The sequence below is a fragment of the Strongylocentrotus purpuratus genome, unplaced genomic scaffold, assembly GCF_000002235.5.
Source record: "Strongylocentrotus purpuratus isolate Spur 01 unplaced genomic scaffold, Spur_5.0 spur5_scaffold_20, whole genome shotgun sequence".
In the NCBI taxonomy this organism is placed as follows: Eukaryota; Metazoa; Echinodermata; class Echinoidea; order Camarodonta; family Strongylocentrotidae; genus Strongylocentrotus; species Strongylocentrotus purpuratus.
Genome location: NW_022145606.1, coordinates 23,016,646 through 23,041,360, shown reverse-complemented (window position 1 = coordinate 23,041,360; position 24,715 = coordinate 23,016,646). Strand labels below are relative to the sequence as shown.

General features: G+C 38.4%; 1 protein-coding gene across 1 annotated transcript; it reads right to left on the bottom strand.

Moving 5' to 3' along the window:
- Positions 1–2,581: 2,581 nt before the first annotated feature.
- Positions 2,582–22,740, bottom strand: LOC576969 (WD repeat-containing protein 76). Its single transcript, XM_030993054.1, has 13 exons — positions 22,509–22,740; positions 21,486–21,758; positions 20,865–20,972; positions 19,649–19,719; positions 18,950–19,088; positions 17,727–17,878; positions 17,246–17,399; positions 16,531–16,689; positions 8,417–8,547; positions 7,804–7,905; positions 7,240–7,391; positions 3,861–3,926; positions 2,582–2,668 (listed from the first exon to the last, which is right to left on the bottom strand). Exons 1-12 carry the CDS (start codon positions 22,623–22,625, stop codon positions 3,889–3,891), a joined length of 1,596 nt encoding a protein of 531 aa, XP_030848914.1. The 5' UTR covers positions 22,626–22,740; the 3' UTR covers positions 2,582–2,668; positions 3,861–3,888.
- Positions 22,741–24,715: the final 1,975 nt, after the last annotated feature.

Genomic DNA, 24,715 nt, shown 5'->3' with positions numbered 1-24,715 from the left:
AAATAGTGTCAAAATAGCCTCGTCTAGTTTACTCACACTGTTTTAGTTTCTTGGCTAAAGTTTTGGCTATGAAGACATGAAGATCGCCGCTGGAGTCTCTTGTGGGATGAAAGGTCTTGATAGAACACACTGATCCAAGGTTCTCACTAGAAGAAATAACGAACCTCCAAGACCAAGTTGAATGTCCATGATCATTGATGCAGATGAAATGGTGCCAATATGAGCTCTCCTAGTTCACTCACACCATTTTACTCTCTTGGCTAAAGTTTAGGCTATGGAGACATGAAGATCGCCGCTGGAGTCTGTTGTGGGATAAAAGGTCTTGATAGAGCGCACTGATCCAAGGTTCTCATTAGAAGAAATAACTAACCTCCAAGACCAACTTGAATGTCCACGATGCAGATGATATCGGGCAGAACGGCCTCTCCTACAATGTAGTGTACTCTCTTGGCTAAAGTTTAGGCTATGAAGACATGAAGATTGCTGCTGGAGTCTTTTGTGGGATGAAAGGTCTTGATAGAACACACTGATCCAAGGTTCTCATTAGAAGAAATAACGAACCTCCAAGACCAAGTTAAATGTCCACGATGCAGATGAAACGGTGGCAGAGTGACCTCTCCTGGGGCCCATTTCACAAAGCCTTTTTCAATGACAAATGACAAAAGTCAGTGACAAATCTGCTGATAACCAATCATAAGCAAGGATTTCAGTAGCTTATAACACAAAATGTCATTTGTCACTGATGACAAGTTTTGTGAAACTCCCCCCCCCTGGTTTACGCCATGAGAACATGAAGCTTGCCGCTGGAGTTGCCACCGACCAACAGATCTCTTGTAGGATGAAATTCGTTGATAGAACATACCGATGCGAGGTACTCGTCAAAGAATTGATGGACGGGCTTCCCTTTGGAGCTGAACACCTCGATCTATAACAAAAGCAGAGATAAAAAGATGTGTTAATGTTTGACATGTCCTTAAAGTCGCCAATCAGGAATTGTGATTCATTTTAAAGATAACAAGGGAAACGCTCTCGGCGGTCTCGCCTGCATAACGCAATTCAATATGATAAACCAGAACGTCAATGACATAGCGCTCATCCGCATCTCGCAACAACAAATATCTTAAATTTTATGTGGTACACTTTTGAACTGGTCAAAAAATAAAAATTTGATGCCCTGGAAGGGACATAATTTCATTTCATTTGCATAAAGTACCATAAATAATCAATGGAGCAAAATCTCACAATTCTGTGTAGAAGTTTAGTGTTCCAAATTTAGCTCTACCAGATAAGGCAAACCAAATCAAAATCGGTCAAGAAATGAATAAATTTGCATAAATTACCATAATTAATTAATGGAGAACAATTTCAAAATTCTGTGTAGAAGTTTAGTGTACCAAAGTTAGCTCTACGTTATAAAGCAAACCAAATCGAAATCGGTCGAGAAATGAAGGAGAGGAAGCCTTTTTTGTGATTTCGAATAAATTTGTTTCATTGACTAAGAACTTATACTTTAAAAATTATATCAAAAATTCAAAAACTTAACCTTAGGTTAAGTTTTTGATGTTGACGCCGCCGTCGACGCCGCCGTCACCGCCGCCGCCGTCGCCGTCACCGGAAAAGCGGCGCCTATGTCTCGCTTTTTGCTACGCAGGCGAGACAAAAATCAATTTTGGAACTGCCCACCTCTCAAAAAATGAAATGGAAGCTCTAATTACCAATCATGTGAAAGAATATATTTTGACTAATAATACGTGATGATACAAATTTTGCTGAGAAACCGCCTACTAATTGATATATTTGGTAAATTATTATATCTATTCTATCTATCTATCTATCTATCTATTCTTTCTATATACAGTGCTTTTAACTTTACCAAGACTGGGCCAAATTTCTTATCATTTTGATGATTCCAGAACCTTGCAGTACACACCAATACTTATATGCTAGATGATTAACCTTTTCTGATCGATTCCACAATGTTTCTTTCACAATGCAATCGCATGACCATAACTGGTCTTTGTCTTTAATGTTGTATCAAGACATTCTGAAAGATGCGATTGTCAGATTCCAGCTTCCAACAAGGTTCCCGCAGAAGTTAGAGATCCAATGAAATATATTTTGACGTTTGAATAATAAAATCCCAAAATACATGTACATTCTTTGGAACTCAAACTCTGTCAAAATGAGAACTGAGAAATACATCACAAGTCCATCTTGAAAGAAGAAGCATCACTGCCAATCTGCTACCCAGATTTTATTTTTATTTTGTATAAATGCAAGAAACAGCAAATTTCAATGCTACACAAATATGAGGCTTTTTTTTCTGGCAGTTCACTATGTCATATCTGAAATGGCAAAATCCTAACATCATAATTTGCTTTGAAACAAAATTTCACTTTGATGCACCCTCTGTTTTATCCATTCATGCATATTGATTTTGCAACAATCAGATAAAGCAGCAGATATAGAAATCAAAGAAACAAAGTGTGAGAAAGAAAGGTGATTTGAAAAATTTATAACAAAGTCCTTTTTAAACTTTGATGGGTAAAAAAAATTTGTTCTTACCCTTCGTGGTTGGCACATGCTTCCTACAACATAGGCATCTTCTCGTCTGGGATGCCAGGCTGCACGGAACACAGTTAACCATCGACCGGTCCAGTTGTTGTGGCTAGAAGAAACAAAGTTAAAGATAAAGTTGAGTTCTGGTCATGCAATTGCATTGTGAAACGAAAGGTGTGGAATGGATCAAAAAAAGTTGATCATGTAGCATGTACTTTAAGTATTGGTGTGTACTGCAAGGTTCTGGAGTCATCAAAATCATAATTAATTTGGCCCAGTCTTGGTAAAGTATTACAAGCACTGTACACAGAAAGATGTATATGGGACTACACAAATGGTGTCGGGTCTACTTACCTTGATTTCCTTATCTTCCTATGCTCATTACTCAGCCAGTATACATTTTATACCAATATTGTTTGGCAAATTACATTTATTTGTAATCTCAAACATTCAGTGTAAGTTTTGTTTGATTCTGTGAGAATTCATTTTCTTTTTTACCAGAACTTAAGTTTATCTTTAAGATGAAAAGATTGTTCATCCAGCTGTTAGCACACTGAGCTACCAAATCTGTTTACAATTTAAAGACACATAGAAAAGGCCTCTTATGGAGAATTTGGCACCGTTCGTATGTTTACCCATTAACATGTGACGTCAATCACCAGGGTTAGCCTTCTGTTTTATGTCCAGGCTTTATGTAATGGTCTGCCTTTCCCTCTTTAAGGTAAAATCATAACTGACATTTGCACCGCCCCAAATTTTAGAGACTAGGGGAATTTCTTGATAGGCCTACGGGTTTGCTGGGCGCAGACTTGTACACCCATTAAAGGGATTTCCACCAAGTCTGGTGTCAGTGAATCATGATCTTCTGCACATGAAAACTAACAACCCTTTACCTTTAAAGGCATCGTTTAACAATGTTAAATCTGAGATGCATGGTCCTACGAGCCTAAGTGTCATCAGTGTCTGTGATATGGTGTAATATTGAAGCCCTAACAAAATTGCGCTTCAAAATGATCATGAAGTGCCTCAAAAAAGTAAAAATGTTTGAGTGACCGGATTTACCATACTCGTTTTCCCCAATAGACTGTAGTGTTAAGAAAACCGTTAAGAGAACGCAAAATCTGATTTTGATTTCCAATCATAAATATCTTGATACTCAGACAAGCGATCGGCTTGTAAAAGTCATGGGGTTCCTGACTGAACTAAAGGTTTATAATTATCATTGCCGCATGAGCTAAATCCAGGGTTTTGTTTCAGAATCTGAGACAAAGTTACCCAATTCCCTTAACAGGTTAACTTACCTCTGCCACAATGTTCTCTTCACACCGGTCAATTTACCCTCCTTAGCACTCTCAGTGTCAAAGATGCTGTAAAGAGACAAATTTCACAGTTTCCTTGTTAAAAATAGAAACAAAAACAGTGTTATTAAAGCTTTTTCATCTTGGACTCAACGAAGTAAATCAGAAGAATTACCAGAAAGCAGAAATTAGACAATATATTCAGAAGCTACAGGAAGAAAGCGTGAGGAAAAAACAGGCTGTGATTGGCTGCATGAAAGTAGATGTACAGCCAGCTGGTTAATGGCACTCTCCGTAGCAATGCTAGCTAGAATAACACAAGATTCCTCACAAACTCTTTCTGTTGGCACACTATAGGGTCAGTGAGCTGATTATACTTTGGTTGTAATTCATCAAAGTCAGATCTCCAGTTAAATCTGGAGCGCCTTGCCTTGTATTACTTTTTCAAGAAATTCTTGAAGATGACCACTTTATTATTAATTTCATTAATTATTTGGCGTAACCTGCGCCTGCCCAGGATTGGAAAAGCAAGCTAAATCGCTATGACCCTCTGGTCTCTCCTCCTGGTATAACTGATTGGGAAGAGTACTGAGTATGCGGACCAGGTGTTTCCCCTAATAGTGCAGTGGATTCTTAATGTGCAAAGGTGGTGACTCTCCTCTACACAGGGCCTCCTTTTATTTTTATTTATTTGACTTTTTACCTAGGGTGGCCTAGTCAGTGGTTTTAAGTTAACACTGTCATCCTTTAAAACACTGCACACATGAATACATGAAATGTAACACAATGCATGAATAAGACAATGATAAAACAGACAAATTAACATTATCATACATAAACATTACTGAACTGATGAACTTTCTGCCCTAGGGTACTGTGTATTGTACAGCGCCATCTCATGCTGAACCTGCCAACAGTGCGTAACCCAATAGAGTGGTGAAGTGTGATCAACGTCATCAAAAATCTATTTTTGGAATTTCTCAATTTTTCTTCATTTTCAGAAAGAACATAAAAAATAATGTCCAAATGTCGAAAACCAATTGAATATGTTAAGTATTGGCTGAGATATGACCATCTGAATAAATAGATTTCCTATAGGAACTCAGGGTCATTCCATGTCAAATCACCCAAAAAATCTGAAAATCTTAACCCGACCATTTTTGATTTTGATGAAACTTAGTGTACTTGTTGAGTGTGATCTCACAGCACCAAATCCAAAATTTTAGGTCAATTGGGTGAGGGGTTTGGGAGATACGGCCCACCAAATTTTGAGATTTTTTCAAAAATGGGGGTGGCGGGCCTACCTTTGAACCCTTGTATCTCGGGATCTAATGAGTCAATCTTCACGAAATTTGTAGTGCTGGAAAGGGTATTCAATAAGGATTCCAAATCTGCCGCCATTTTGAAAATTTGTACATGTTGGGGTACTTTGACCTCTGACCTAAGATTTGACCTTGAAATTGACCTTGTGGATCACGTGACCTTGACAACATTTTTCATGAAATGTAATCTCTGACATGTTCACTTAAACATATAAAAGTTTCAGAGATATAATATTTTTTGTTTAGGAGCAATAAGGATTGAAAGTATCCATACTTACAGATATTCACAATAAACCTTATTATAATGTATACAATACATGCAATATGCACAGTACAACATACATCTTCCACATGCTTCCTTGCTCTAGTCATATCCATTCTAAATGTCAGCGGTACTTGAATAGAAATAAAATGACAAGTTCATATAGGCCTAAAGGGTTAACAGGATGTATGGCTTTAGACCTCTGAGTCGGTTCTAGGATAATTACCCCCCTGGAAAAATAACCCCCAGGAAATGTTCACCCCCCCCCCAGGACAATTACCCGACAATTACCCAAGGACTATCACACCCAGAGGTTAATTAACCCCAGAAAATTACCTCCTATGACAATCTCCCCCCCCCCCCCCCGAGGACAATTACCCCCCCCCCCCCCTGGAAAATTGCCCCTCAAGGATAATTACCTCCCCCCAAAAAAATCTGCTTTGATTAAAACTAACTTATTATCAGGATGGACTTCCCTTTAATGAATAGGGGGGGGGGGGGGTAATTATCCTAGGGGGTAATTGTCCTCGGGGGGGGGGGACACAGATTGTCCTAGGAGGTAATTTTCTGGGGGGTAATTGTCCTCAGGGGGGGACCTTTCCTGGGGGTTAATTTTCCAGGGGGGTAATTATCCTAGAACCGACTCAGAGGCCTAAAGCCATACATCCTGTTAACCCTTTAGGCCTATATGAACTTGTCATTTTATTTCTATTCAAGTACTGCTGACATTTAGAATGGATATGCCTAGAACAAAAAAGCATGTGGCAGATGTATGTTATACTGTGCATATTGCATGTATTGTATACATTATGATAGGGTTAATTGTGAATATCTGTAAGTATGGATACTTTCAATCCTTATTGCTCCTAAACAAAAAATATTATATCTCTGAAACTTTTATATGTTTAAGTGAACATGTCAGAGATTACATTTCATGAAAAATGTTGTCAAGGTCACGTGATCCACAAGGTCAATTTCAAGGTCAAATCTTAGGTCAAGAGGTCAAAGTACCCCAACATGTACAAATTTTCAAAATGGCGGCAGATTTGGAATCCTTATTGAATACCCTTTCCAACAATACAAATTTTGTGAAGATTGACCCATTAGGTCCCGAAATACAAGGGTTCAAAGGTAGGCCCGCCACCCCCATTTTTGAAAAAATCTCAAAATTTGGTGGGCCGTATCTCCCAAACCCCTTATCCGATTGACCTAAAATTTTGGATTTGGTGCTGTGAGATCACACTCAACAAGTACACTAAGTTTCATCAAAATCAAAAATGGTCGGGTTAAAACCATTGGGTGATTTGACATGGAATGACCCCTCAGTGTTATTTTGCTTTGGTTCATTACATTACGAACCAGAGGAAAATGAAGAAAAAATAGAGAAATTCCAAAAGTAAAATGTTATGATGCCACAGCTTTGGTACTCTATACCATATTCATACTTCACAGAGGACTTGATGCGAGAACCAACAGCCCAGCTAGGGAAGCAGCAAAATTACGAGACCATACTGTTACATTCAGCTGACATGAGATGGTGCTAGAGGGATTTTGCGGTAGTGCTTCTAGTACAGTATGGCTTTAAAGCCTGTCTGCACTAGTTTATCCAGGGGATTAGACTTCCATGCATGGTCACTGACAGGTGGTTATCTCATCAAATCAGCTCTCAATCAACATAAGAAAAAGAGGATCATGGGGCACCAATGGTCACCGATTAGGCATTGTTTGCTATATAGAGGGCGCAAGTAGCTTTAAGTAGTGCAGTATGGCTTTAAGTTCTGCTAGAGTCTGTTCTTACCTGATTTTGTCATCCAGAGATGTAGTAAGGATCTTTGAACCAGTGATCGGTGAGAAGAATGCCGAGCTGACGGATTTAAAATGAGGCATCTCGGCAATTGGTTTATTGTTCCCTTACTCTTCATGCTGCGGATATCCCACAATGCAGCAGTACTACAAGAAAAAATAACAACTGATTATATATCTCAATTCAGAGGGTTTCCAACATCTCATGAGGCACCGACGGTCGTACAATGGTAGCTGCAACCATGAAAATCTCAGAATATGCAGTTCTGATATATAATTTCCAAACAGGAATAGAAAATCAATCGATTTTAGTCAAGAAACATTGTTTTTAAGCTAAAGTAATATCATCTTGGGAGGGGGCTATACAACATGAAGAGTTTATTATTCACAATTTCATCACTTTACAATCGATTTGAACCGCGACATTAATCGCTGAATATTGTAGGGTCGATTATGCTTCCAATATGTTCATTTTAACTAAATTCATGACCCCATATCAAAACTTTGTATTACCTTTAAGAAGCAATCATGATGATCATGTGAAAAGATAGAGCCTTACCGATCAGTTGAAGCTGTGACAAAGTAGTTTGGCATTGTGGGGTGGACCGAGACTGTCTTTGCATTCCTTGAATGTACATGGTACACATTCTCTCCGCCCTTTCTGTTTCAAAAACAAACAATATTCAAAAAAATAGAAATCATGGTGTTTCATTTGCTGAAAGCAAATTTGTCAGAGAAGTTTAGCATATTTTATTATTGATTACAAGTTTCCTATAACAGGGATTTGGGGGGGATTTGGGGTGGCAATGTGCCAGACATGACAGCTATACAACAATCGAATAGTCTCATCATAGAGGTATCGTGGTCGAGTGGATACAATACTGGACTGTCGATCACAAGGTCCAGGGTCGGAGTCCCGCTTCAAAATTAATGTCCTTTGGCAAGACATTGATCTACATTTGCCACACTCAACCAAAATTATATAAATGGGTACCTGGCAGGAATCATTTCCTATAAATGCTAGAGCGCCGTAATGACAGCCGTGCTAAGGCCAGGGTAATAATCTCCCTGTATGCCTCTGAATAGTTAACTAGATCGATGGAGCAAAATGAATGGTCAATGCTATATTATTATTATCATTATCAACTATTATCGATACCATTGTCACTTACCTCGATCGAGTGTCAACTACAACTACGTTTCCGGTCCTATCATTCTGAGTGACAAGGAGGGAGCTACCATCTGCCGACATGAAATCAAAAAAGTTGGTCCAGATAACTTCATCTTCATCTGCCACATATACCTGATGGACAAAAAAAAAATATCCAGCAGTGAATTTGTTACTTTATTTTTAATTAGTTCTTTTGTTTAATTTTTTTAGTAGTTTTTTTGTTTGTTAGTTTATTTGTTTCTTTATTTATCTATTTTATCAATTTTTGGTGTACTCATGCAGTTAATATTTATTCATTTATTTATCTAGTTACTTACTTAGTTTTTTCTCTTTTTAATCAATTATTTAGTTATTTATAAGGTCTTCCTTCATTTGTTCATTTAGCTAGTTATGTCCTTCTTTTGTTGTTTATATTTATTTATTTATTTATTTATTCATCTATTATTCTGTCAATATAAACATGCTTAGAACTGGCTGGGGCTGATTAAAAAGATGGCTAGTATTTCAAATTTTTACATTTAACTTACTTTTACAAGAGGGGGAAGTTCATGCCATAGATCATCCTCCAAGAAAACATATTGGCATTTTTTGATTTAGGACTATTTATTGTTTGACTCTGGTATTCTTTCAAAGTAGACTTTGCTATCATATTGTTTAATTTCTCTCTGTGTTTATCCTCTTGAACATTCAATGGATCAATTTATTATTCTTCACAGAAAAAAAAAAATACACAGAAAAAAAATATATTGTCTGTGTACCAATATGTAGTTAGAGAAAAATGGTGCAGTCTGCAAAGTATACACAATTAAGAAAAACTAGATGGAATTTTGACTGCGCGCAGTCGAAAATGATGCCTCCGCCATAGAGCAATTTAAACAAGTTTGGAGTTTAAATCTCCAGTGGTTCTTGAGATATAATGATAACAATCTCAATGTATGGAATTTCATAAGTTGACCTCTGTGACCCTTGACCTTTGACCTACGTGCTCCAAAATCTAATCAGATTGTCTTCCTATGGTGATACACACTATCATTAAGTTTGAAGTTTAAATCTCCAGTGGTTCTTGAGATATTATGATAACAATCTCAATGTATGGAATTTCATAAGTTGACCTCTGTGACCCTTGACCTTTGACCTACGTGCTCCAAAATCTAATCAGATTGTCTTCCTATGGTGATACACACTATCATTAAGTTTGAAGTTTAAATCTCCAGTGGTTCTTGAGATATTATGATATGGTGATACATACTATCATTAAGTTTGAAGTGAAAATTCTCCAGTGGTTCTTGAGATATCGCGATAACGATCTCAATGTATGGAATTTCATAAGTTGACCTCTGTGACCCTTGACCTTTGACCTACGTGCTCCAAAATCTACTCAGATTGTCTTCCTATGGTGATACACACTATCATTAAGTTTGAAGTTTAAATCTCCAGTGGTTCTTGAGATATTATGATAACAATCTCAATGTATGGAATTTCATAAGTTGACCTCTGTGACCCTTGACCTTTGACCTACGTGCTCCAAAATCTAATCAGATCGTCTTCCTATGGTGATACATACTATCCTTCAGTTTGAAGTTTTTACATCTCCAGTGGTTCTTGAGATATCATGATAACAATCTCAATGTATGGAATTTCATAAGTTGACCTCTGTGACCCTTGACCTTTGACATACGTGCTCCAAAATCTAATCAGATTGTTTTCCTATAGTGATACACACTATCACTAAGTTTGAAGTTTAAATCTCCAGTGGTTCTTGAGATATTATGATAACAATCTCAATGTATGGAATTTCATAAGTTGACCTCTGTGACCCTTGACCTTTGACATACGTGCTCCAAAATCTAATCAGATCGTCTTCCTATGGTGATACATACTATCCTTAAGTTTGAAGTTTAAATCTCAAATGGTTCTTGAGATATCGCGCTAACAAACTCAATACAAGGAATTTCATAAGTTGACCTCTGTGACCTGTGACCTTTGACCTACGTACTCCAAAATCTAATCAGATCGTCTTCCTATGGTGATAAATACTATTCCCGAGTCTTAAGTTTAAATCTTAAATGGTTCTTGAGATATTGTGATAACGGTCAAACGGGACGGACGTACGGACGGACGGACGGACGGACGGACGGACGGACGTACGGACGGTACTACTCACGACAGTATGCTTGTGAGATTTTTGTCTTGTGTGTCTAGAAAAAGGGGTATCTTGTGTGTCTTTTCATTTTTTCCTTCTAAAGACTACTTGTGTGTCTTAATTCCCAACTTCTTGTGTGTTTGTCTAAAACTAAATGAAAATGCATCTTGTGTGTTTTTTAATACAATATGTGTTGAGATTGGTTTCTAAAATTAAAATTAAGGCTTGCATGCCCAAAAGACATTATTGTCTACCTCTATCCAAGTCAGGAAAATTAAAGGTAATACAACGTTTTGGTATGGGGTCATGAATTTGGTTCAAATGAACATATTGGAAGCATATACGATCTTACAATATTCAGTGATCGTTGTCGCGGTCGAAATCGACTCTAATGTTATGAAATTGTAAATAATAAACACTTTATGTTGAATAGCTCCCTCTCAAGGTCAAGGTCTTAATTAAGGTATAAAACAATGTGTATTGACTTAAATCGACCGATTAGCTATTCTTGTTCGGAAATTATATACCAAATCTACATACTCTGAGATTTTTATGGTCGCAGCTACCATTGTACGGCCGTAGGAGCTATTTGAATTTTATCAAAATTTACCGGGAGCACCGGTAAATCTTTATATTCAATATTTCTCAAAAGCAGAAGTGTTTTAGGGGCTAAAATTTCTGGTGTTTTTAATACATCCACAGGGGCATCCAAATATATCAAACTTGTTAAGAATCACTATCCACCCATTTTTCAAAATTTCCCAAAACTTTGTAATACCTTTAAGGCTTGTGTCCCGCAAAAACACATCATTTATCCGCCTAAGTCGTGAAAATTGAGGCTTGTGTGGCAGAAAGACATTATTGTCTACCCCTGTCCAAGTCATGAAAATTAAGGCTTGTGTGGCAGAAAGACATTATTATCTACCCCTGTCCAAGTCATGAAAATTAAGGCTTGTGTGGCAGAAAGACATTATTATCTACCCCTGTCCAAGTCAAGAAAATTAAGGCTTGTGTGGCATAAAAACATTACATGTATTATATACCTGTACCACTGTCCAAGTCAAGAAAATTAGGGCTTGTGTGGCAGAAAGACATTATTGTCTACCCCAGTCCAAGTCAAGAAAATTAAGGCTTGTGTTGCTAGAAAGATATTGTCATTTACCCCAGTCCAAGTCAAGAAAATTAAGGCTTGTGTGACAGAAAGACATTATTATCTACCCATGTCCAAGTCCAGAAAATTAGGGCTTGTGTTGCATAAACAAAACATTACATGTATTATATACCTCTGTCCAAGTCATGAAAATTAAGGCTTGTGTGTCAGAAAGATTTTGTCATCTACCCCAGTCCAAGTCAAGAAAATTAAGGCTTGTGTGGCAGAAAAACATTATCGTCTACCCCTGTCCAAGTCATGAAAATTAAGGCTTGTGTGGCATAAAAACATTACATGTATTATATACCTGTACCACTGTCCAAGTCAAGAAAATTAGGGCTTGTGTGGCAGAAAGGCATTATTATCTACCCCAGTCCAAGTCAAGAAAATAATGGGCTTGTGTGGCAGAAAGACATTACATGTATTATATACCTCTGTCCAAGTCATGAAAATTAAGGCTTGTGTGGCAGAAAGACATTATTATCTACTCCAGTCCAAGTCAAGAAGATAAAGGCTTGTGTTTCTAGAAAGATATTGTCATCTACCCCAGTCCAAGTCAAGAAAATTAAGGCTTGTGTGACAGAAAGACATTATTATCTACCCCTGTCCAAGTCAAGAAAATTAAGGCTTGTGTGGCAGAAAGACATTATTGTCTACCCCTGTCCAAGTCCAGAAAATTAGGGCTTGTGTGGCATAAAAAAAAAATTACATGTATTATATACCTCTGTCCAAGTCATGAAAATTAAGGCTTGTGTGTCAGAAAGATTTTGTCATCTACCCCAGTCCAAGTCAAGAAAATTAAGGCTTGTGTGGCAGAAAAACATTATTGTCTACCCCAGTCCAAGTCAAGAAAATTAAGGCTTGTGTGGCAGAAAAACATTATTATCTACCCCAGTCCAAGTCAAGAAAATAATGGGCTTGTGTGGCAGAAAGACATTACATGTATTATATACCTGTACCACTGTCCAAGTCAAGAAAATTAGGGCTTGTGTAGCAGAAAGGCATTATTATCTACCCCAGTCCAAGTCAAGAAAATAATGGGCTTGTGTGGCAGAAAGACATTACATGTATTATATACCTCTGTCCAAGTCATGAAAATTAAGGCTTGTGTGGCAGAAAGACATTATTATCTTCCCCTGTCCAAGTCAAGAAAATTAAGGCTTGTGTGGCATAAAAAAACATTACATGTATCATATACCTCTGTCCAAGTCAACAAAATTAGGGCTTGTGTGGCAGAAAGACATTATTGTCTACCCCTGTCCAAGTCAAGAAAATTAGGGCTTGTGTGGCAGAAAGACATTATTGTCTACCCCTGTCTAAGTCAAGAAAATTAAGGCTTGTGTGACAGTAAGACATTATTATCTACCCCTGTCCAAGTCAAGAAAATTAAGGCTTGTGTGGCATAAAAAACATTACATGTATTATATACCTCTGTCCAAGTCAACAAAATTAGGGCTTGTGTGGCAGAAAGACATTATTGTCTACCCCTGTCCAAGTCAAGAAAATTAGGGCTTGTGTGGCAGAAAGACATTATTGTCTACCCCTGTCTAAGTCAAGAAAATTAAGGCTTGTGTGACAGAAAGACATCATTATCTACCCCTGTCCAAGTCAAGAAAATTAGGGCTTGTGTGGCATAAAAAAAATATTACATGTATTATATACCTCTGTCCAAGTCATGAAAATTAAGGCTTGTGTGTCAGAAAGATATTGTCATCTACCCCAGTCCAAGTCATGAAAATTGAGGCTTGTGTGGCAGAAAGACATTATTATCTACCCCTGTCCAAGTCATGAAAATTAAGGCTTGTGTGGCAGAAAGACATTATTATCTACCCCTGTCCAAGTCAAGAAAATTAAGGCTTGTGTGGCATAAAAACATTACATGTATTATATACCTGTACCACTGTCCAAGTCAAGAAAATTAGGGCTTGTGTGGCAGAAAGACATTATTGTCTACCCCAGTCCAAGTCAAGAAAATTAAGGCTTGTGTTGCTAGAAAGATATTGTCATCTACCCCAGTCCAAGTCAAGAAAATTAAGGCTTGTGTGACAGAAAGACATTATTATCTACCCCTGTCCAAGTCCAGAAAATTAGGGCTTGTGTGGCATAAAAAAAAACATTACATGTATTATATACCTCTGTCCAAGTCATGAAAATTAAGGCTTGTGTGTCAGAAAGATTTTGTCATCTACCCCAGTCCAAGTGAAGAAAATTAAGGCTTGTGTGACAGAAAGACATTATTATCTACTCCAGTCCAAGTGAAGAAAATTAAGGCTTGTGTGACAGAACGACATTATTATCTACCCCTGTCCAAGTCAAGAAAATTAAGGCTTGTGTGGCAGAAAGACATTATTGTCTACCCCTGTCCAAGTCCAGAAAATTGGGACTTGTGTGGCATAAAAAAAAACATTACATGTATTATATACCTCTGTCCAAGTCATAAAAATTAAGGCTTGTGTGTCAGAAAGATTTTGTCATCTACCCCAGTCCAAGTCAAGAAAATTAAGGCTTGTGTGGCGGAAAAACATTATTGTCTACCCCAGTCCAAGTCAAGAAAATGAAGGCTTGTGTGGCATTAAAACATTACATGTATTATATACCTGTACCACTCTCCAAGTCAAGAAAATTAGGGATTGTGTGGCAGAAAGGCATTATCATCTACCCCAGTCCAATTCAAGAAAATAATGGGCTTGTGTGGCAGAAAGACATTACATGTATTATATACCTCTGTCCAAGTCATGAAAATTAAGGCTTGTGTGGCAGAAAGACATTATTATCTACTCCAGTCCAAGTCAAGAAAATTAAGGCTTGTGTGTCAGAAAGACATTATTATCTTTCCCTGTCCAAGTCAAGAAAATTAAGGCTTGTGTGGCATAAAAAAACATTACATGTATTATATACCTCTGTCCAAGTCAAGAAAATTAGGGCTTGTGTGGCAGAAAGATATTGTCATCTACCCCAGTCCAAGTCAACAAAATTAGGGCTTGTGTGGCAGAAAGACATTATTATCTTCCCCTGTCCAAGTCAACAAAATTAGGGCTTGTGTGGCAGAAAGACATTATTGTCTACCCCTGTCCAAGTCAAGAAAATTAGGGCTTGTGTGGCAGAAAGACATTATTGTCTACCCCTGTCCAAGTCAAGAAAATTAAGGCTTGTGTGACAGAAAGACATTATTATCTACCCCTGTCCAAGTCAAGAAAATTAAGGCTTGTGTGGCATAAAAACATTACATGTATTATATACCTGTACCACTGTCCAAGTCAAGAAAATTAGGGCTTGTGTGTCAGAAAGATATTGTCATCTACCCCAGTCCAAGTCATGAAAATTAAGGCTTGTGTGGCAGAAAGACATTATTATCTACCCCTGTCCAAGTCATGAAAATTAAGGCTTGTGTGGCAGAAAGACACTATTATCTACCCCTGTCCAAGTCAAGAAAATGGAGGCTTGTGTGGCAGAAAGACATTATTATCTACCCCAGTCCAAGTCAAGAAAATTAAGGCTTGTGTGTCAGAAAGACATTATTATCTTCCCCTGTCCAAGTCAAGAAAATTAGGGCTTGTGTGGCAGAAAGACATTACATGTATTATATACCTCTGTCCAAGTCGTGAAAATTAAGGCTAGTGTGGCAGAACGACATTATTGTCTACCCCTGTCCAATTCAAGAAAATTAAGGCTTGTGTGGCATAAAAAAACATTACATGTATTATTTACACTGCACACACAAAACCATCCACCCATGACACACACACACACAGAGCCATACACTGCCTACTACTTTGCTTACAAATACTACACACTAACAAGTCACACAAACACACACCCCCAAGTACTGCAGATGAGCATAGTACCTAGCTACCTGGATGTCAACTGTAGATGGCACTATTCCGTTTGGCTACTTGGACACAACCCCTCTCTAAAATTTGGACATTTATTTTGGGTCTTTTTTTGGAAGAAACTTTTCTTGTGTGACTAAATCTTAGTTGATTAGAAATGACATGTCAGACATCTTAGACACTGAATATGATAGTTTTCTTGTGTGGCTAGACACACAAGTCTAAAGTGACACACAATGATATCTCATACGTAAAACTAAACACACAAGCATACCATCGCAAACTCGGACGGACGTACGGACGGACGGACGTACGGACGGACAACCCGAAAACATGATGCCTCCGGCACCACCTTCGGTGGCGGAGGCATAAAAATCAAATATATTACGAAAAGAGAAAACAACAAGAAGCAAAACAAACAAGATCTACAATTGGTAGACGAACATTCCAGCGCCATGAGCGTCCCTGGATGGTGTGTGCTCTATAAGTTGACACCACTACTACTACTACTACTACTACTACTACTACTACTACTACTCCTACTATTACTACTACTACTACTACTACTACGACTACTACTACTACTACTACTACTACTACTACTACTACTACTACTACTCCTACTACTACTACTACTACTACTACTACTACTACTATTACTACTACTACTACTACTACTACTACTACTACTACTACTACTACTCCTACTACTACTACTACTACTACTACTTCTACTACTACTACTACTACTTCGACTTCTACTAATTCTACTAATACTACTTCTACTACTACTACTACTACTACTACTACTACTATGACTACTTCTACTACTACTACCTCTACTTCTACTACTACTACTGCTACTGCTACTATTATTATTATTATTGTATGTTCATATACAATTTGTAATTCAGAGCATTCTGGATAAAATAATAAAAGTAATATACAGTCGAACAGGTAACAGTAAGTAGCTATGTGTTAACAATGCATACCTCGTCAAACACAGCTTTGGCGAAGTCGCCACACCGAACTGTTCCATCATATGAAACAGAGTAGAGCTTGTTAGGGTCACTGGGTGAGAATCGAAGGCAATTCACAGGCCTGGTGTGCGGAGCAAACAGGAAGACACCATCGTCACCTTCAGTGGAATTCTGGGTCGGTACAAGAACAAAGATAATGTAAATATATCATAGGATGTCCGGGGGGGTGGGGGCGTTTCAGGAAGCCTTTTTAAATGACAAGTGACAAAAATCAGTGACAAATCTGCTGATAACCAATCAGAAGCAAGGATTTCAGTAGCTTATAACAAAACCTGTCATTTGTCACTGATGACAAGTTTTGTGAAATGCCCACCTGTAATTACATGTATATGTACTACTAGTATGTTATATCATAGCCCCCTCTGGCCCGTTGGCTTGTCTCTCGTGAAACTACAAACAGAACTGTAATACAACTGAATTACTGGAAGAGACGCTACGTGTTAAAGACTGTCAATACTACTGGGCCAGAAGGGATTAGACAACACAGCGAGGTCACTGACAAGTGGCTATCTCATCAACTCAGCTCTCAACTAACATAAGAAAAAGAGGATCATGGATTGGGGAAGTTTTCTATATAGAGGGAGCAAGTAGCTACAAGTAGGACAGTGGGGCTTTAATGTACATTGTTTTTGCCATCTCATGGCTGTAAAAGGTTCTGTCTACTTACCACATCCCAAAGTCCAATCTTTCCCCACTTATCACCAGCCACTACGACGGTCTTGTCGACCGAGGGATGAACAGCGACGGAGAATATGCGGTCCGGCACCACCTTAGCCATGTATCGAGGCTTCATCTTCATCTCCTGCAGTTTTGAGGCAAACCTTTCAAAAAGGATTAAAAAAGATAATTAATGAAGAAGAAAGGAGGAGAAACAGAAAGAAGAATGAAATAGCAGAAGAAAAAGAAGAAGAACAAAAAGAAGAAGAACAAACAAAAGCAGGAGGAGAAGAAAAAAACTTTCCATCAAGGTGTAAATGGGTACCTGATATGCTTGAGCGCTAGTTACTTTGGCGGCTCGGCTTCAACCAGGGTAATATGTGTACGGCGCCATGAGCGTCAGAGCCTGGCGGATCCCGGCGCTATATATCTGTAAATATCCATATTACCAACTACATGTACATTCTCCAGAAAAGAGGGTCAGAACTTACTTGTTCAAGTCCTTATCATCAGTTGCGACACTGGTCTTTTCACCCCTGGCGAGGGCAGCGAGACCTTCTACAAAGTCCGTCCCTGCATCCGTCTTCTCCTCCTTCTTGACATTGGTGGCATCCATCTTGACCGGGTCAGAGGGCAGCCTCTCCTATAACATCCAATCAGGGGAGAAACAATTTAAAGGCATCGTTTACCAATGTTCCAGTTTTACAAATCTGAGATGCATGGCCCTACGTGTTATCAGTGTCTGTGATATGGTGTAGTATTGAAGCCCTACAAAAATTGCGCTTCAAAATGATCTAGAAGTGCCTCAAAAAAGTAAAAATCTTTGAGTGACCGGTTTTACCATACTCGTTTTCCCCAATAGACTGTAGTGTTATGAAAACCGTTTGGCAAACGCAAAATTTTGTTTTGATTTCCAATCATAAATATCTTGATAATCAGACAGGCGAACGGCTTGCAAAAGTCATGGAGTTCCTGACTGACCTAAAGGTTTACAATTATCATTGAAGAATGAGCTAAATCCAGGACTTTGTTTTAGAATGTAAGACAAAGTTACCGGATCCCTTTAAAACAGAAGCCTATAAGAAGAAAAAAAGACATTAAAGGAAATTTTTTATGACCACGACTGTGCCAATTCCTTATCAATTTGGTGATTCCAGATCCTCACAGTATACACCAATGCATAAGATTGTGCTACATGATCACATTTCTCCAATCGCTACCACACAATTTCTTTCACATTGAAATCACATGAGCAGAGCTCAACTTTAATAATAATAATATTGGATTCTTATATAGTGCACGTATCGACCTTGCAAGGTCCTCAAGGCGCTCCAACATTACCCCGCTATGCTAGGCTGCCGATTTCGACGCTCACAGCATTTTAGGGAATTCCTTCCTACCGGTACCCATTTAACACCTGGGTGGAGAGTGGGAAATGTAGATCAATGTCTTGCCAAAGGACATTAGTGCTGCGGCGGGAGTCGAACCACGGACCTTGTGATCGACAGTCCGGCGACGTATCCACTCATCCACGACACCTCTTCTTTATCTTTAATTGATGAAAGAAATTTTTGGCTTGCATCCAGTAAATAAAGATCACATACGTACTTCATCTTGTAATTGTAAACAAGTCAGAGAGGCAGCAGGATTCAAACCTGTCATCTACGAGAGCTTATACCACACGGTTGACCTGTACTGGTAAATGTTAACTTACACGACTTCTAACATCGGAAACATAAGGGGTATACGTTGGCTCTCTAAAGTTCTCAGGCAACTCTGCTCCATCTGGGCTCTTGTTCTGTATCCTGAGCGAGCGCGGCCTTCGTTCCACAGGAGCAGACTCCCTCTTCTGGCTAAATTTCAAATAAAATATAAACAAACGTTGTGGAAAGAGCACCATTAGTACATGTATTTGTGTGCATGACTGTGCAGCATCTTATTAAACAAAACATGCACCGAACACAAAATGAATTCTAGCAAAAACTGTGTATGAAATGTTGATAAAAGGTCAAATTTTTGTTATTTTATTCACAAATTTCCTCATTTTCTAAGGCAGGTACCCATTTAATAAACCTGGGCCCCGTCTTACAAAGAGTTGATATCGATCGCAACTATGTACATAAGAGATAGAAGACTGCTAAATTGCAATTGATTAGAGGACTTGCGATTGATTCGGATCAATCGCAACTCTTTGTAAGATGGGGCCCCTGGATGGATGGAGAGTGCAGATTAATATCTTGTTAAAGGAAATTAAAGTGCCGTGGTGGAAATCAAAACCGTGAACCATGTGATCCAGCCTGGTGATGTATCCACTAGATGACAACACCTCTGTATAAGACCACAAGACCTCTACACCTCTAGGAAATGAGATATTTCCTAATTCAACAAGTTATCAGACTCTGCCTACATGTACCTCTTAAGTCCTCTCGTCTGTCTCTTGGGTTTCTGGGCCTGCGGTGTAAGCGCCAAGAAATTCTCCTTGGCCTGAAAGATCAAAGGGTCAAAAGTTCAAATGTTAACAGTGAGTAGAGAGCTACAGTATGAAGGAGTAAGTTTTCCTACAATGACTCATTTAATACAGAAGAGAAGACGGATGTGGCGTTTATAGCCAATCGAAATAGACAGTGTTACAAATAGGTCATAATTATACAGACATATATATTTATACAACTCACTCCCAGATCCTAATCAAATGATTGGTCGTGCCCGGTCACGTGTGATTCATTTACTGAGCCTATTGCACTCATTTTCATGAAAAGGAGTGCAATATTTTCCAGTACTATTGAACTCGTTTTCAGAGCGTGCAGTAGTGCGCGTAGATGTAAGAGCGCTTAATACTGCGTGTGCATTGAGTTCGTTGGCCTATTCTTACGCAGCACTATGCGTAAATGGGTATAGAGGTAAGTGCGCTTGCTATATCTATACTTATGTGTGCGCACTAAATTGAGACTTATTAAAACTTGAGATTTATTTGTCGGCCATAAACTGTCACGAAACAATCTTGAATTAATTTTTTTTACATCAAATAACAAGGATCTAGGAGTTTCGTTGTATAAAACAAATGATGCATGTTTTCATTCATTTATTATACGATCCATCCACCCTCGTTGATGCTGTGTGTATCCATCCTCAACTCGAGTGCGGATAGATCGTATAATGAACTCATGCGCATGCATCATTTGTATAATATACAATACCAGGAATATGGCCCAGGACAATGGATTTGCCATACAAGGCATAAATTATGAAACATACAGTCAACAGATATGATACATAGTTCAATGAGATTGTGAGGTAATTAACAATTCAGAAATATTAATTAAATATAAATACATTACATGTGTTGTTTTTATCATGAGAGTGATGGGGTAAGCAAAGTGGGGTATATCGATGACCGAGGGCGGTAGACTAGAGAGAGAGAGAGAGAGAGAGAGAGAGAAAGAGAAGAAAAGCACACTTATGTCAGACCCAAAAATTAATTTGTACAACGTAAAAGGTGTATACCCTTATACAAAACAAAATTAGTGAAGAAAGAAATGATCCAATGAAAAGGAAAAATGGTTGCATTACTTAGTGGGTGAAATTCAGTGGTCTGAATGACCTCTAACCTTTGACCCTATCAAACTGACCTTGAAGATATCAAGAGAAGCAAAGAAGTCTGCATTCTTCGATATGTTCTCCAGCCTCCTCTTCTCATATTCTGATAAACCAGGGGTCTCTAGCTCCTCACCGTCACTCTAAATAAATTCCACAAAAATGAGAAAGAAAAAAATCACATCCATTCTTAAACTGTTAAAGCATTTCTTTTTCAAAAAATACCCATAAATGCAACCGTACCGTATACATGTAGGCCTAAATACAACAATAAAAGCATTTTTTGTTCAGAGTATCTTCAAAGTTTCAGGTATGTAGTGGCATGGTTGCTATTTCATCAACATGCACAAATGAGCTAGCTATACAAGTACCTGTGAATATGGATTTTATGAAACTTGGCTTTGCCATTAGAAAAAACAAAGACAAATTGAAACAAAACAAAAACAAACCTGAGGAAAATTAAAAACCCAAGTTAACCTTCAAAGGATAATTCAGCACAATGTGTTAACAGGAAAGACGTTTCCAATAGATATTACATGTATTAGATGCTGCTTGTAAGTGTCGGCTAACATGGTGATGTGACTATCACATGTATTGTTCTTTCTTCTTTTGAAATTGTACAAATTTGTTCTGATTTTGTTCTTCCTGATGCTTACCATTTCAGAGTCTGGCTCTTCCTTCAGAGGTTTGATATCTACCATCATCTCCTCTTCTTCCTCCTCCTCCTCCTCCTCTTCCTCCTCCTCCTCCTCCTCCATCTGTTCCTTCTTCACCTTCTTCACTTTCTGGCCTCTCTTAACATTTTCCTTCAAGACTTCAATCCTCGAGCTTGTCAGCGAGACCTTGACCTTCTGAGTGATTCTAGGGGAGCGCCTGGTGCCTCGGAAAGGTTTGTTATCGGGCGTCTCAACTTTCAAACTTACAGCAGACTGCATACACACACAATAAAAAGGAGACAAGGTCAAAGATAATTAGAAATTAACATGGGTTCCTAGTATAAATTCTACCCCTCTCCCTCTTAATTTTCTTCTGTCTCAAGAATCAAAGATAATGTACGAACCTGTGACTTTGGCCATGCATCAACTGAAACTGTAAGTTATAACGAATAACATGGTTAGGAGCTACATGTAAGTTATGCTACGGTCACAAAGGTTCGTACGAATCTCCGTTTTTCCATTGTCTTCCCGAATTTCCATTGTCTGAAAATCGTTCTTACGGCGTTCGTGGCAGTTCGTAATGGCATTTGTGACCGAGGCTTTAGGCATTTCATTAAATTCACAACTCTACTGGACTCCTGGAGACAAGACTGCCCTACCTCTTACAGTCACAGACATCATTCAATATCACAATTCTTTCTTCTTTTTACTTTTAGATCTAGATCTACTTCTCACCACACAAGAAGGACACAAATGAATCAACTGTATTATAGTCTACCTCCACCTAAGCTTTTGAGGAGGCGAGTTGGCTCAGTCGTTTGAAGTTGTTTGAAATGTTGAGAATCAATAGAACAGGTTTTAATACACAGCCAGGAATAATATTGCAGCTATAGCCTAGGGACAGGGTCTACGTGTGCCCAGGATTGGAGATCCCCGTGCCCGGTCGCTGCCCGTGGCTAGCTGGCCCGCACCTGCAGCTGTCATGTTCTTTCTGCACCAACTGACCAAACACAAGCAACAAACCTTTTTCACTCTCTTTGACTTTGATGATTTCGAAGCAGAAGTTGTATCACTACCAGCCGTGAGTACAGGGGTTCCTCTTGCGGCTTTTCGCTGGGAGAGTCTACTTTTAGGAGCCATGTCGGATAATAATGTGTAGAACAATTTTTGGCAAATGTCGGGAGCTCTTCTCGGTCAGCTGGGGCAGGTAAGATGCACAACAGAATAATCTACACGTACACGTGCACGTAGAGTTAGTTAGCGCAGCGCACATCATGACTGTATCGTACTGAGCTAGTGAGTGAACTTTGTTACATAATAGCGCGCGCTTTGATTACGAAACGTCAACACACGGCAACCTCGTCTCCGGGAAATCAAGCATTGGTATTGTGGTAGATGATGGTACCCCCCCCCCCCCCGTTTAATTTTTACTATTTCATTAGTATGAACATTTACATTTTTAAAAGAGGTAGGCTATAGTCTATATCAACATCTTTTTTTTTATAATTCAAACTTTCCGGGAGAAGATATAATTGAGTGAGCTGCCTGTACCGAGGGAGGATATTTCTCCGCCAGTTTCTTTTGTATTTTTTTTGTAATGAATACATTTCCATTGATGTTCACGCATGATTGTGATTGTTATTGTCATGTATCATGTTAACATAATAGGCCTATCATCATGTATGTTATCTTGAAAATAGAAGGAATATAAAGATTTTTTTTTTAATCATAGGTGTTATATGGGGGGGGGGGCTTCCATCCCCCCCCCCCCCCCCCCTATGATCTCGGCCGTCGAAAGTCCGATGAACACGAAAATGTGCATGTTTGTAGATATTTACGTATAACCGTCGAAATACAATGCATCCTCGTTCTTAAGTACCCCGCTGAATACAAATGCTCCATTTTGCAGGGGGAAAAAGATAGGAAGAAAGGAAAAAGAAAAGAAAATAAAAGGACAAGAAAACATGGAAAAGAAAAGGTCAAGAAAAGAGACAAGAAAAGGCTGAAGACAAGGAAAAACGGACACAAAATAGAATATAGGAAGATCAATGACGGTAAATCTTTCCGGCGCTGCGTCGGGACACGTTGGAGAAAAACTAGAAATAAAATGGAGTATGAAATATACTACATGCTCGTGAAATAATCATTAGTGATTAAGGCAGATGGTTTTCAGTTATTATATGAAAAGGATGAAAATTCGCTTGCTCACTACGCTTTAATATAATACATTTTGTACATCAGTGATTAACAAGCGATGCTGGTCACGCAGATGCTTTGAAATGGCAAGCCAAAGAATTTCGACCATTCGTTAACTAGCTCGCTCGCCAACAAGGAATAAACAATAAACCCGGAAATAATACTTGCCCATTTGATTCAAATTAAGGGAGGTAATGTAGAAAAATTATATTCAAGATTATAACCTATGATGTTCACCGTCCTTGTTCGCCAAATTAACAAATAAAAAAAAATTAAAAAAAAAACATCCCATTAAAGATACTATTTCCCTTTTGCAGCCAACATCAAGTTATGTAGAAATTTGCAGGAATTATAAATATGTCATGCATGTCCTATCTGTGAAAGTTAAACGTTAGCAGTGTCCTAATATTCAAATTATGAAGGAAACCTGTTTATTTGCTAGGCTTCACTGATTAGACACTAGTGAGGGACAAACTGGCTTTTTTTTTCTTCTTTGGTATAATAACATACATAAAATGAGCTGTAAAGGGTACATGAGCATTTGTCTACATCAATAACCCACTTCTTGTAAGGGCCAAAATTAAACTGATTGAATCTTTGCGCGGCATAAAACATACGACCATTCGGTACAATGGTCTAAAAATCAGACTATTACTTACTGGCTCTATAGCCCTTAAGTCGATTCGACGACTAATAGTCGTTATTTTCCCACTTAAAGACATTTTCAAGCCCCCCCCCCCCCCCCCCCCCCATTTTTTTTAGGGAAGTTCTAAATTAGTATTTACTTTCAAATGCCGTTGGAATTTAACCTTTTCATTTTTTTGGCCTGCAAATGGGACATAGTACCTTTAAATGTGTTTGTGCCCTCTCTTTCGAGGGACAAGACGACACAGTTACTTATGTAAACAAATATGCCTATAATTATTATCAAAAGAGAAGTGCAAAAGAACTCGCTCACATGCTACGCTAACTCGCTAAAAAATAAAATTGATATCGCCTTAATGTGCCCGACCCGTCCTGCAGCAAAAAACTCT